Genomic DNA, 15389 nt, shown 5'->3' on the forward strand with positions numbered 1-15389 from the left:
TTTAAAAGCTGACCAAAAATTGAGTAAGATGGCCAAGCCCCATCCTGCTATTTAGAAAGTTTTCACAAGGATGTATATCGTCTCTTTTCTCATAATGGTGCCATCCTGAGACTGTTCATGTTAGCCCTGGGACCGGGGAGCAGGCCGGGACCACTGACTCCCTTCTGTAGGACACCTCAAGGCAGGCAAGCTCATCCCTGACTTTAGAAGAAAGGTCATTCTCTGTGGTGACTCTAAAATAGGATGGAAATAAGCTAGCTCTTTATGGTAGTCCATAAGACCAGTGAGAGTGTGCCCCAGGGAAGATTCATTCATTCTCCAGTTGAGAGAGAGAGAAGGAATTAAGGTTAATACACTTTAAAAAAGAAAGCAAGAGGGACTTCCCTTGTGATTTCACTGTTTGGGTCTCTGTGCTTGCAATGGAGGGGACATAGGTTTGATCCCTGGTTGGGGAAGTTCTGCATGCTGTGGGGTAGGGCCACAAATAAATTAATTAATTAAAAAAATAGAGAAGCATGAAACACTTCTCTATTTATTAAAAAAAAAAAACAAAACACAAGAACATTTTTTTTTCTCCTTCTAATGTAAGTTGTCAAATGCTAAGTCCCCAGCAGATGTTATCACAAGGAGAGTACCCATGGCTCTCATCTCATTATAACTTTTCCATTGGTTAATATTTATTGAGGATATTCTAATAATAGGTAATATTTATTAAGCACTATTCTAAGTGTTTTACGTCTATCAACTCTTTTAATTTTCGCATCAGTCCATTAGAGGTGGGCACTATAATTGTCCCAATTTTACAAATAAAGAAAGTGAGGAACAAAGAAATTAAATAATTATCCCAACATTATAAAGCTAGTAAGCTGCAGCTCCAGGATTAGAGTTCAGGTCATTTGGCTCCAGAACCTTCACTTTGAAGTGCCTGTGCCTACGTGAATACAAACCTAAATGGAGAGAGCAATGATCTCTGGGGACCCACGGTTAGAGAGGCCAGAGCTATTTTAGAAAAATCAGTCATCTCCTCCAAGTGAGAGAACACTCTGATTTCCAAATAAGAATGGAAAAATGAAAAGAAGAGGTAGGACTTGGAGTTTAATCTTAGAATTTGGTTGTGTAATTGTTATGATATACTCACACACAGCTAGAAGAGAAGAAGGGCCTCTCTTCTGCTATGGGAGAGAGCTTCGTGAAATTCTACACGAAATACTCTAACCCCACTGGAAAGTCTTATTCGTCCCCCATCACAGTTCACCTCCTTTCTTATATGGAAAGCACATGCAGATACCACACAAGCACCAAAAGCTTTCTTAAAATGTTGGATAAGAGACCTCACTGGTGGTCCAGGGGTTAGTAATCTGCCTTGCAATGCAGGGGATTCAGGTTCGATCCCTGGGGGGAATTAAGATCTCACCTGCCTCAGAGCAACTGAGTGTTTGTGCTGCAACTACTGAGCCCACTGCCCCACCAGCCGTGTGCCGCCGCGGAAGAGCCCGCGTGACGTAATGAAGAGCCTGCATGCCACAACTGAGCCCCAGCACAGCCAAATACAGAAACAAAATGAAATAAAAGACTAATTCTGTTCAAGGCTCAATATCTCACTGCAGAGCATTTCTGATATTCTCTGTAAACTCTTTCTCCATCTGGCCTTCTAGACAAAATGCCCATCTAGTCATTGAGGAGATGACCCTCAATATATATTCTACCAGTTTTCCATGACCTGTTCTAGTCCCAGTAAGCAAGGTCTTGAATTGCTTGAGGGAATCACCACTACAGACAAAAGGGGAAGGGATAAGAGTGAGTTCTCATGGGGATAATACAGACCCCTACAACACTTGTGTACCTGGATCCAGCATCTTGCTTAATAAGTAAAAGCAGGACTCCCAGAATGCTCCTGGAGCAGCCATGTGGGACCCTTCTCTCATTGCCCCCTCACAGGGTTGCAAATCAGAGTGCTGCATTCCTGTCAGAATGACTGGTTACTGTTTCTCCAAGTACAAGTTCAGGTGCAATAACTGACCCCAGAGAAACAGAGTGGCACAGTGTAAGAGCTTGTCACATTAAATGATCAAAAAACTATTACCAACTGATAGAACTGTTGGTGGTGCAGAAGTGATTCCAGACACTCCTGGGGGGCCAGCTCTGAGCTGCCACCCAGGCATTCAGTGGTTTCCAGGCTTGAGGCGGGGGCCTGATGACAAGAAACATCTGTGGAAGGGAGAAGGAAACTGGTGCTTTAACTCCTCTAGATCCCAGAGTCCTTAGACATGAATGGTGGTGTTGGGATTCCCAGTCTGACATTTCAGTTCCCATTTACTTGAAAAAAAAAAAAAATATATATATATATATATATTTGGTGATAACAGTGTTTTGAAAGATTTGGGGGTAAACTGAAAAGTCTGAGATGAATTAAATCTTGTTTTCCTGGACCAGAGGAATTCACCACTAAATGCATTCTAGGGTAGATTTTCTGTTTTCCTTTTTCTTTTTTTTTTTTTTCTTTGGAGGGATGGAAAAGGAAATTCTTTGATAAGAAGCATCACCCTGAATTTACCTTATAGAAAATTTGTGGAGGATACAGTTCTAATTTATATATTTACTGAGATTCAAGTTAACCTCTCTCCCTGGAGCAGGCTTCGCTCAGTCCCTCCGCCCGAGCTGGTCTCCGCCTCAGTGGCCCTGTGAGAATTCCCACCATGGTGTGTGGAGGATGGCAAGGATCAGAGCTGCTGAATCAGAGAGCATCAGCTGCAGTCCTTTCTGAGACCAGATTGGGAGAGAAATGGCTTTTGTTTCTACGAACCTCTGCACTCATAAAGCACCAGCCCCTCAAACACCTCATCTTGTCTGTCTGTCTGCATCTGCCATGTGGGAAGTCATGTACCAGGAGAATGGCCCCTATACATGAATCTCTTAGTGCTGAATATGCTAAACCCTCATTTCTAAGACTCCATACTAACCCAAACAGGTAACTGTATAAGTAAAACAACAATAAATTTAAAAAAAAAACCTTAAAAACAGAAAAATATAATTTCTTTAAATATAATTTAAGGACCCAGACTTTGGAGTCTGACTGCTTGGGAGCTAATCCTGGCTTCACCATTTACCAGCTGTGTGCCCCTGGACAAGTAAGTTCCTTAACTTCTCTGGACCTCGATTTTCTCATCTGTATAACGGGGAGAATAATTGTTCCTCCCACAGAGGATTGTTAGAAAGAGTAAGTGAGTTCACATACATAAGGCATGTAAACTGCTAGATCCAGAAAGAGGGTGAAACCTTTAGCGTGTTCATAAGACTAAGAATGCATACACTCAGGTTACAGATAGCAACCTCTACCTGAAAAAAGAATAGGTGATTTTCTGATTCTGTTTCTCTTTGTGTTTTTTCATATTCCATCTCCACTTCTTTCATTAGGAAATAATCTGTAATTGAAAAGTAAATGTCTTTAATTAAAAATAAAATTCTAGCAAAGCTCCTAGAGTTATTTGAAGACTACAGTCAATGTGAAGAGGAAAAGGGGTTGACACTTAAGGGAGAGACTGAGCCCAGGGATGAAGGCCAAGGTTGAATTCAGGGATACACTCCAGAGAGTGCTGAGGCTCACCGAGTCATCCAAGGTGAGGGTTTCGAGGAGCCTTGTGCTTTTGAAGTGCTGCTCCAGCAGCTGGGAATTTGTGCCTAGTCAGAGGGACCAGGTAGGTCACTTGTTTGACTTTCAGCTCGGATGCTCCTGAGGGACATGCAGAGAGAGGGCAGGAAGACACAGCCCCTTTCCTTGCACAAGGCCAGCTGAGGCTGTGGTGTTGACAAGGGTTAGGGCAGGCCCCTCCCTGCCCCTGTGGGGCTCCCCCCACTTCTAAGGCAGGAACTGGAGCTGCCCTGTCTTCATTTGCAAGTCGAGGTAATTACAACTCATAAACGTATCTCACCCATTAGTTAAAACCCATCCCCAGCATTTGACTCTGACCTCCTGCAGCAGCGCAGGCCACATGCTGACTCCATGCCGCCTGATTTGTCCTCAATTTATAAGCAGTACAACCTATAAATAGAAACCCTTTTGCTAAGTTCCCCAGGAGGCATCAGCAGGTTTTCCAGCTTGTATGTGTTTTCTTTTTGCTTTAAGAAAAAAAAAAAAACATGGCAAGCTTGTTCGCCCTGCCTGCTACTCCTCCAGCTCTCTCCTAGTGCAGTCTGCCGTCTGCCAGCTGGCTTGGCGGTTGGCACCCGTGCAGACACAGACTGGCTTCGGAGGGGAGCCCCACTCACCTGTAGATCCTGTATCTGGTGGTGAAACCCTGGCGGTAGCGCTCCACAAAGTCCGTGTACTCCTGCGCGCGGTGGAAGGGGCCCCGATCGGTAAGAAGCCAGTCCAGGGGCGGCTGGCCGGCCGTGGAGGCATGATGCTCGGGAACCACAGCGGCAGCCGTGGCCGAGACAGCCAGCACCCAACCGGGGAGGCCTAGAGCCAGTAGAGTTGCCCATGGGGCCGCCGCCACCGGCCGAAGCCCTCTAAACCGAGCGCTGCTCTGCCACCTCATGCTTCTCCCGGGGGGTTGGTGTCTTCATTCTCTCGCCACACTCTCCTGCTCTGTGCCGCTCCTCCAGGGCTCCTGGAACTGGAAAAGGGCCACACGGAGATGTCAGTTGCACACCCTGGTCTGGGAACATCAAACCTCCCTGGGCAGGGACCCTTCTAGAAACCCTTCATCCTAGAGATACACCTTCATTCTAGGCCTTGAGCTAAGTGTCCATGTACATTTCATGTAATTCTTAAAACAATCCTATGGGCAACACCATCATAATCATTTTATAGATAAGAAGATAAGGTATAGTGAGATGAACAAAGCTGCTTAAGTTCATGCAGCTTTTGAAACCAGAATTTTGACATCAGCTGGTCTAACTCTAACTCTTATGGTGTGTTGCTTGTTTTCTATGTAAACTCGACATCACCCACATTTGTCTTCCTCTTTCAAAAATGTAAACGCTCATGGTGTTCCAGTGATAGACTCATAGACTGTGTGCTGTCTCCAGAGGCTCGATGTAAAGCAAAGAGAAACCCCATTTTTCTGATGGTGAATTGTGGGTAGAACAGTGAAGTCCCATCACTGTTATGAAGCTGGATTAACTTGGGCAAATCACCACCTTTCTCTGAGTTATCTCTTACAGAAAATAAAGAGGCTTACTATGGAGAACAGTATGGGGGTTCCTTATAAAACAAAAAATAGAGTTACCATATCATCCATCAATCCCATTCCTGGGCATATATCCAGAGAAAACCATAATTTGAAAAGATACAGTCACCCCAGTGTTCACATAAGCGCTATTTATAAGAACCAAGACATGGAAGTAACCTAAACATCCACTGACAGGTAAATGGATAAAGAAGATGTGGTATATGTGCATAGTGGAACATTACTCCATCATAAAAAAGAATGAAGTCATGCCATTAGCAGCAATATGGATGGACGTAGATATTATCATACAAAGTGAAGTAAGTCAGAGAAAGACAAATATATCACTTATATGTGGATAAAAAAATAAAGACACAAATTAACTTATTTGCAAAACAGAAATAGACCCACAGACATAGAAAACAAACTTACGGTTACTAAAGGGGAAAGGGGTGGGGTTGGGATAAATCAGGAGTTTGGGATTAACATATACACACTACTATATATAAAATAGAAGAGCAACAAGGACCTACTGTATAGCACAGGGAACTGTACTCAATATTTTGTAACAACTTATAAGAGAAAAGAATCTGAAAAATTATATACATATATATATACACGCACATATATATATGAAATAGCTAAGCTATTTCAAATCCTAAAAGATGATGCTATTAAAGTGGTGCACTCAATATGCCAGCAAAGTCGGAAACTCAGCAGTGGCCACAGGACTGGAAAAGGTCAGTTTTCTTTCCAATCCCAAAGAAAGGCAGTGCCAAATAATGTTCAATCTACTGCACAACTGCACTCATTTCACACGCTAGGAAGGTAATGCTCAAAATCCTTCAGGCAAGGCTTCAACAGTATGTGAACCGAGAATTTCCAGATGTACCAGCTGGATTTAGAAAAGGCAGAAGAACCAGGGATCAAATTGCCAATATCTGGTGGATCATAGAAAAAGCAAAGGAATTCCAGAAAAACATCTACTTCTGCTTCATTGACTACGCTAGAACCTTTGACTGTGTGGATCACAACAAGCTGTGGAAAATTCTTAAAGAGATAGGAATACCAGACGACCTCATCTGCCTCCTGAGAAGCCTATATGCAAGTCAGGAAGCAACAGTTAGAACTAGACATGAAACAACAAACTGGTTCAAAATTGGGAAAGAAGGACGTCAAGGCTGTATATTGTTACTCTGCTTATTTAACTTCTATGCAGAGTACATTATCCAAAATGCCAGGAAGGATGAAGCTCGAGCTGGAAATAAGATTGCCGGGAGAAATATCAGTAACTTCAGATATGCAGATGACACCACCTTAATGGCAGAAAGTGAAGAGGAACTAAAGAGCCTCTTGATGAAAGTGAAAGAGCGGAGTGAGAGAGCTGGCTTAAAACTCAACATTCAAAAAACTAAGATCATGGCATCTGGCCCCCACACTTCATAGCAAATAGATGGGGAATAAATGGAAACAGTGACAGACTTTGTTTTCTTGGGCTGCAAAATCACTGTGGATGGTGACTGTGGCCATGAAATTAAAAGATCTTTGCACCTTGGAAGAAAAACTATGACAAACCTAGACAGCATGTTAAAAAGCAGAGATATCACTTTGCCAATAAAGGTCCCTGTAGTCAAAGCTATGTTTTTTCCAGTAGTCATTTATGGATGTGAGAGCTGGACCATAAAGAAGGCTGAGCATCGAAGAATTGATGCTTTCAAACTGTGGTACTGGAGAAGATTCTTGAGAGTCCCTTGGACAGTAAGGAGATCAAAGCAGTTAATTGTAAAGGAAATCAAACCTGAATATTCACTGAAGAACTGATGCTGAAGCTCCACTACTTTGGCTACCTGATGGGAACAGCTGACTCATTGGAAAAGACACCGATTCTGGGAAAGACTGAGGGCATGAAGAGAAGGGGGCAACAGAGGATGAGATGGTTGGATGGCACCATCAGCTCAATGGACATGAGTTTGAGCAAACCCCAGGAGATACTGAAGGACAGGGAAGCCTGGTGTGCTGCAGTCCATGGGATCACAAAGAGTTGTGGACTCTTAGGGACATGACTGAGTGACTAATCAACAGCAAATATATATATGGCTTCCCTGGTGGTTCAGACAGTAAAGAATCTGTCTGCAATGCAGGAGACCTGGGTTTGATCCCCGAGTCAGGAAGATCTTCTGAAGAAGGGAACGGCAACCCACTTCAGTATTCTTGCCTGGAAAATTCCATGGACAGAGGAGCCTGGTGGGCTACAGTCCATGGGGTTGCAAAGAGATAGACATGACTGAGTGACTAACACGCACACATACGCACTTTATAAATAAAATACTTTATATATATACACACATAGATAACTGAATCCTGTGCCATACACCTGAAACTAACACACCATTGTAAATCAACCATACTTCAACTAAAAAATAAAACAATGTAGGATTAAACTATGTTTTTTATTAAAAAATAAAAATAAAAAAGGAGGAGAGAAAAAGGCTTGACTAGATAATAGTCCAGCTTTTGACTTCTAGCTGTGAACATCTGATCTGTTCTTTCACAGAATGCCATGCAGGGATATAGCTAGAGTGGGAAATCAAACTGCCTCATTGGCATCATCAGAGAGCAAATCCAGGAACATGAGGATGACCATCATGCTCTTTCTCCTCACTGTGTTGTATGGAAGTTCTCTGAGGTCACAGCTGTCTATCCTCCTATCCTAGTTCCTGAGAGCACACAATAGGCCTTCAGGGATGCTTCTTGAAGATATGAAAGAGTGTATTCCTGTCCTGGCCTCTCTGAGTTGGAGGGAAAGTTCCAGGAAAGAAGTAAAGTTTTGGCCTTCAAAACTCCTGGCTCCCTATGACTCACCCCAGGCCTTTGCTTTCCAGTGCTTTACTTGTCTAAGGATAACCAGTCACCTTTTATAAACCTCTGGGCAAGTGCACAGGACTAACTCAATACTGTGGGGGCTCTTGCAATCCAATACATGTCTTTCACCTTCAAAGTCTAGCACATGCTGTCAGAGTCTCGCCCATCTCCCCTCTCCCCTCACCAGTACCACCTCTGTCTGTGCTAGAATGACTTCCCATCGCCAACACCTGTAATTTGTGGACTGAAGCCTTTCTCTGGCTGCCAATCTAAAGATGGGCTCCCTGGGGATGAAGCAAAAGGTGTTAATTCCCTGGCATTTCCTTTAAGGTTAGGTAAAGCGGATTTCAGCACTTTATTCACACCCACCCCCAAGGCCCCCAGATCACTCTGAAATGACTCCAGTTCAGCACAACCACCAGACTTCCCTTGGACCAATGCAAACCCTGAAAAGGCTGCCCAGAGGCTGGGCCAAGTCTTAATCCTGGATGCTCTAAGCCTAAAAGCTGGCCTGAGGCTGAGAGATCCAAGCTTCAGCATTTGTACAAGAGGTTTTCAAAAGATTTGCCATGTCTGCTGATAAGGATGAAGGGACAGAAGCAAAGGTGCCTGGGCCTCCAGAGTCACTCCTCCACTCCAGATAGTAGGTATTGACCATCTACTATGTACTGGATGGTTCTTAGATATTACTGCAGTTCATTATGACAATAAGTTTCTACTCTGAACATTTCACTGCCAGTTTACATATCCCTGAGATTGAGAGGCATTGAGCTAGGAAGCTGCAAAGGTAGACTATGAACCTAGATCTGGTTCCATGTCCAGACTTTGCCAAAGAATGCTTTGCTCTCAAAAGTACTAGAGTGGGCAGCAAGATAGACCTGGGTTTAATGAACTGGTGGAGAGAGGGGCTGAAGGAGGAATAGTGGGGCAATACCTGACCTACCAGATCTTAAAACATATAATAAAATTCCAATAACTAGGTGATACTGACATACAAAGTGGGTGGGCACATCAATGAAACAGAACAGCTAGCTCAGAAATACACCTTATTATACATAAGAACTTAGTGTATATGCATATATAGATATAAGCATCACGGATTAAATGGGTAGGGGATGGATTATTTTATACATAGTATTGGGAAATTAGTTCCAGATGGATTAAAAAAGTTAAATATAAAAAATAAAACCATATAAAGAAGCAATATTTCCAAGAGTGTTTTAATAATAAGCAAGCATTACTTTTTAAACCAGGGGGTGGAGAAAGAGCTATAAACTAAAAGGAAGAATCAGCCTTGCACATGGGGAGGTAGGCATTTATTTTTATGGGATGTAATCTGATGAGGATGCCCAAAATATTTCTCATTTAATCATCTATGCATTCATTGCATGAGAAACAGAAATTGAGGACTCCTAAGTGCCAGACGCTCTGCTGAGTCCTGACAACATGAAAACAAGTACTCGTTACATTGTCTGAAACACTGCCTACCATCAGTGATTAGTTCCTCTTAAAAAATACTGTTCTCTTTCTAAAGGCACAGTGGTGGAGGCACATTCTGGGGACTGGGGCTGCTTGACACAGCAGGCCAAGGCAGCAAACACAGTAGGGTGGACAAGCACTGACCTGGGAAGGACACTGCAGAATGCCGGTTTCTGAAGTGGTCCCCAACATTCCCGAGTCCTTCTGTTTATGTCCCATATCATCCCCTCCCACTGAATACAGGCAGGCCCTGTGAATGTGATGAGACACTCTTCCCATGATCAGGTTACTAATCAGTTGACTTTGAGTTAATCAAAAGGAAAAGTATCTTGGGTAGGCCTGGCTTAATCAGATGAACCTCCAAAAGAAAGTGAAGTGTCTGAGAGAATGGCTCCTGCTGGCCTGGAAGAAAGCAAACAGCTATGCTATGTAAGGTCTATGGGGCTTATGCAGCAAGGGATTGTGGGTAGCCTCTAGGAACTGAATACAATCCCTAGTCAATAGCCAGTAAGAATATGGGAACCACAGTGGAACCACCTCAAGAAATTCATTTCGGCCAACAACCTCATGAGCCTGGAAGAGACCTCTGAGCCCCAGAAGAGAACTGCTACCCTCACTGATGCTTTGATTTCAGTCTTGTGAGACCCTGAGCAGAGAACCCAGTTAACCTATACCTGCACTCCTAACCCACAGAAACTGTGACACAGTGAATTCATATTGCTTTTTGTCACTAAGGTTGTGGTAATTCTTAACACAGCAATCGAAAAATAATAGACACATAAAAGACAATGAGGGACTTCTGTGGTGGTCCCTCAGTGGCTAAGACTCCGCGATCCCACTGCAGGGGGCCAGGGCTCAATCCCTGGTCAGGGAACTAGATCCCACATGCTGCAACTAAGAGTTTGCATGCTGCCAGTGGAAAATAAAAAGAAAAAAGATCCCACATGCCACAACTAAAGATCTCACCTGTGATAATGAAGATTCTGCGTACCACAACTAAGACCCAGCACAGCCAAAAAAAGACAATGATACCTCTCTCCCATTCTGCATGCCTGTGAGGGTTCTTGGTGCTTTCTGGAGAAAAAGGTAGCATGGCAGTTTCTTGAGTGCAGTGATGATGATCATTTCCCCCACATCTGATCATCTCCACTGAGCCATACAACATCACCCCTCATCAGGTTAAAGACCTCTCAAGGTCAGGGCTGGGTCTTTCTTTTTATAAAAAACTATAGCACTTACATAGTCTTTAAAAAATACAGGGTGAATCAATTCCATGCATTTCACAGAGACAGCAATTTGAGCTGGTGACAACATGTGGCCCTGGCCCAGCCACTGAGCCTCTTGGTGGCCTCTGCTGTAACACAGGGGATGGCAGCCACCTTCTCCTCTGCTAATCAAGGGTTAAGGACAGGTGTGAGCATGTGTGTGAAAAGCTGTGTGCTCTTTGAAAGAATCGAGCTATATTAAGTCAACGTGTGCTTCTTGTCAGTCAGTGTTTGTAATTATGCTTTTTCAGGGCTCACAATGTGCTGGAACCTGCCTGGTTATAGGAGTATCAGCTTTAGAATCAGTTTTGATTGCCGGGCTGGGTCTGCTGAGCACAGCAAGAATGCCTGAATTCAGTGCTGATGGCGCTTCTGGAAAACCTGGCCTCAGAATCATATGGTTTCCATTTCATTGGTTTTTCTCAGGATCTGAAGACATTTTGACTAAAAAAAAAAAAAATCATTTTTTAAGAAAAGTTTTAAACATGTTTAAAGATTTTCCTTAAAAAAAAAAAAGGATACCTAGAACATGTCCCTTCACCTTAAAAAAAAAAAAAAAAAAAAAAAAAGATGACAGAATAATTGCTGCATTGACAGCTGTGTAAAAATTGGGCTTCTCAAAGAGAAGAGCTTTTGGCCATTTCCTGTTTATGCCCACAAATAACCTAGAAACTTTGTAATAGCAACCTGTCAAGCAAATTTTAAATATCTAGATTCTCACGTCTTGTGCTGGTACCGCTAATATTCAGCAGCTTAAAACACTTTGCACCTTCCTCATGATGCTTCAGTGTATCCACTTTGTCCTAAAACTGGCTGTGAAAGTAAAACTCCATGTTACATGTGATTATATCAAAGTCACAGCTAAGCCAGCTTCTTGACGAAAAAAATAGAAATTTACTTGTGAAAGCCAAATAATTTCATTTACTTAGACTCTACTCAGGACAGCAAGGAGATCAAACCAGTCAGTTCTAAAGGAAATAAGGCCTGAATGTTCATTGGAAGGGCAGATGCTGAAGCTGAAGCTTCAATACTTTGGCCACCTGATACGAAGAACTGACTCACTGGAAAAGACCCTGATGCTGGGAAAGATTGAAGGCAGGAGGAGAAGGGGGAAATAGAAGATGAGATGGTTGGATGGCATCACTGACTCAATGGACAAGACTTAGAGCAAACTCCAGGAGATAGTGAAGGACAGGGAAGCCTATTGTGCTGCTGTCCAATTGGACACAATTGAGCGACTAAACAACTTGTACTGTGGTTACAAGATGGTGGAGTAGAAGGACGTGTGCTCATCTTCTCCTGCAAGAACTCCAAAACTACAACCAGCTGCTGAACAACCATCGACAGGAGAATGTTGGATCCCACCAAAAAAATACCCCACATCCAGGGGCAAAGGAGAAGCCCCAACAAGACAGTAGGAGGAGCAAAATTGTGTTTAGAATTAAATCTCTTCCCACCAGAGACACTCGGAGGGCACAAACAAAACCTTGAGCACAGCAGGACCCAGGGACCCCACAAGAGACTGAATCAGACCTGCCTTTGAGCGTCTGAGTGTTGTCTACAGCAGCACAGGTCAGCAGTGACCTGCAGCAGGGACAGGGGCTCTGGCTGCAGCACATCTGGGAGGCACTACATGTAGCATAAGCCCTCTTGGAGGAGGTTACCATAGTCCCACCACAGAGCTGTGGGGCAGATGACCCACAAACTGCAGAACAACTTGGTGGATCCCTAACCTAGGGATCCAGCAAAGCGACTGAGAACCCCCAGGGAATATGACTTTGAAGGCCAGTGGGACATGATTATAGAATTTCCACAGGACTGGGGAAACAGACTCCTGGAGGGCACAAACAAAACCTGTGCGCACCAGGACCCAGGAGAAAGGAGCAGTGACCCCACAACAAACTGAGCCACACTTGCCTGTGAGTGTCTGGGAGTCTCCTGCAGAGGCATGGGTTGACAGTGGCCTGCCACGGTGTCAGGGGCACTGATTACAACAGTCCTAGGAGCCATGGAATGCTGGTATAAGTCCTTTTGAAGGAGGTCACCATTACCCCTACCACAGTCAGGGAGGGAACACAGCCCCACACGACAGCAGAAGGTTGCATTAATGATTTACTGAGCATGGCCCACCCATCAGAGCAAGACTCAGTTTGCCCCAAAGCCAGTACCTCCCATAAGGAAGCCTCTGTAAACCTCTTATCCTTGCACATCAGAGGCCAGAAAGAATGAAAATCACAATCACAGAAAACTAACCAAACTGATCACATGGACCACAGCCTTGTCTAACTCAATGAAACTATGAGCCATGCCATGTAGGGCCACCCAAGAAGGACAGGTCATGGTGGAGAGTTCTGACAAAACATGGTCCAGTGGAGGAGGAATGGCAAACCACTTCAGCATTCTTGCCTTAAGAACCCCATGAACAGCATGAAAAGGCAAAAAAAATGAAAGATGAACTCCCCAGGCCATTATGCTACTGGAGAAGAGTAGAGAAATAGCTCCAGAAGAAATGAAGAGGCTGAGCCAAAGTGGAAACAATGCCCAGTTTTGGATATGTCTGGTGGTGAAAGTAAAGTCCAATGCTGTAAAGAAAAATATTGCATAGGAACCTGGAATGTTAGGTCCATTCAGTTCAGTTCAGTCGCTCAGTAATGTCTGACTCTTTACGACCCCATGAATCGCAGCACACCAGGCCTCCCTGTCCATCACCAACTCCCGGAGTTCACTCAGACTCACGTCCATCGAGTCAGTGATGCCATCCAGCCATCTCATCCTCTGTCGTCCCCTTCTCCTCCTGCCCCCAATCCCTCCCAGCATCAGAGTCTTTTCCAATGAGTCAACTCTTCGCATGAGGTGGCCAAAGTACTGGAGTTTCAGCTTTAGCATCATTCCTTCCAAAGAAATCCCAGGGCTGATCTCCTTCAGAATGGACCGGTTGGATCTCCTTGCAGTCCAAGGGACTCTCAAGAGTCTTCTCCAACATCACAGTTCAAAAGCATCAATTCTTTGGCGCTCAGCTTTCTTCACAGTCTAACTCTCACATCCATACATGACCACTGGAAAAACCATAGCCTTGACTAGACAGGCCTTTGTTGGCAAAGTAATGTCTCTGCTTTTCAATATGCTGCCTAGGTTGGTCATAACTTTTCTTCCAAGGAATAAGCGTCTTTTAATTTCATGACTGCAGTCACCATCTGCAGTGATTTTGGAGCCCCCCAAAATAAAGTCTGACACTGTTTCCACTGTTTCCCCATCTATTACCCATGATGTGATGGGACCAGATGCCATGATCTTCATTTTCTGAATGTTGAGTTTTAAGCCAACTTTTTCACTCTCTTCTTTCACCTTCATCAAGAGGCTTTTGAGTTGCTCTTCACTTTCTGCCATAAGGGTGGTGTCATCTGCATATCTGAGGTTATTGATATTTCTCCCAGCAATCTTGATTCCAGCTTGGGCTTCTTCCAGCCAAGCCTTTCTCATGATGTACTCTGCATATAAGTTAAATAAACAGGGTGACAATATACAGCCTTGACGTACTCCTTTTCCTATTTGGAACCAGTCTGTTGTTCCATGTCCAGTTCTAACTGTTGCTGCCTGACCTGCATACAAATTTCTCAAGAGGCAGGTCAGGTGGTCTGGTATTCCCATCTCTTTCAGAATTTTCCACAGTTTATTGTGATCCACACAGTCAAAGGCTTTGGCATAGTCAATAAAGCAGAAATAGATGTTTTTCTGGAACTCTCTTGCTTTTTCCATGATCCAGCAGATGTTGGCAATTTGGTCTCTGGTTCCTCTGTCTTTTTTAAAGCCAGCTTGAACATCTGGAAGTTCACGGTTCACGTACTGCTGAAGCCTGGCTTGGAGAATTTTGAGCATTACTTTACTAGCGTGTGAGATGAGTGCAATTGTGCTGTAGTTTGAGCATTCTTTGACATTGCCTTTCTTTGGGATTGGAATGAAAACTGACCTTTTCCAAAATTTTTTTTCCCAAAGTTTTCCAAATTTGCTGGCATATTGAGTGCAGCACTTTCACAGCATCATCTTTCAGGATTTGAAATAGCTCAACTGGAATTCCATCACCTCCACTAACTTTGTTTGTAGTGATGCTTTCTAAGGCCACTTGACTTCACATTCCAGGATGTCTTGCTCTAGGTGAATGATCACACCATCGTGATTATCTGGGTCATGAAGATCTTTTTTGTACAGTTCTTCTGTGTATTCTTGCCACCTCTTCTTAATATCTTCTGCTTCTGTTAGGTCCATACCATTTCTGTCCTTTATCGAGCCCATCTTTGCATGAAATGTCCCCTTGGTATCTCTAATTTTCTTGAAGAGATCTCTAGCCTTTCCCATTCTGTTGTTTTCCTCTATTTCTTTGCACTGATCTCTGAGGAAGGCTTTCTTATCTCTTCTTGCTATTCTTTGGAACTCTGCATTCAGATGCTTATATCTTTCCTTTTCTCCTTTGCTTTTCACTTCTTTTCTTTTCACAGCTAGTTGTAAGGCCTCCCCAGACAGCCATTTTGCTTTTTTGCATTTCTTTTCCATGTGGATGGTTTTGATCCCTGTCTCCTGTACAATGTCATGAACCTTAGTCCATAGATCATCAGGC

General features: G+C 43.6%; 1 protein-coding gene across 2 annotated transcripts in view; it reads right to left on the reverse strand.

Moving 5' to 3' along the window:
* Window positions 1-15389, reverse strand: part of BRINP2 (BMP/retinoic acid inducible neural specific 2) — a 146935-nt gene that overhangs the window by 54726 nt on the left and 76820 nt on the right. For both annotated transcript variants that reach the window (XM_006047011.4, XM_044942799.2), the window contains one exon: window positions 4267-4616. In XM_006047011.4, coding sequence (XP_006047073.4) covers window positions 4267-4538 — 272 coding nt within the window. In that variant the 5' untranslated portion in view covers window positions 4539-4616. The remainder of the gene's footprint in view (window positions 1-4266; window positions 4617-15389) is intronic.

This window comes from Bubalus bubalis, chromosome 5, assembly GCF_019923935.1.
Source record: "Bubalus bubalis isolate 160015118507 breed Murrah chromosome 5, NDDB_SH_1, whole genome shotgun sequence".
In the NCBI taxonomy this organism is placed as follows: Eukaryota; Metazoa; Chordata; class Mammalia; order Artiodactyla; family Bovidae; genus Bubalus; species Bubalus bubalis.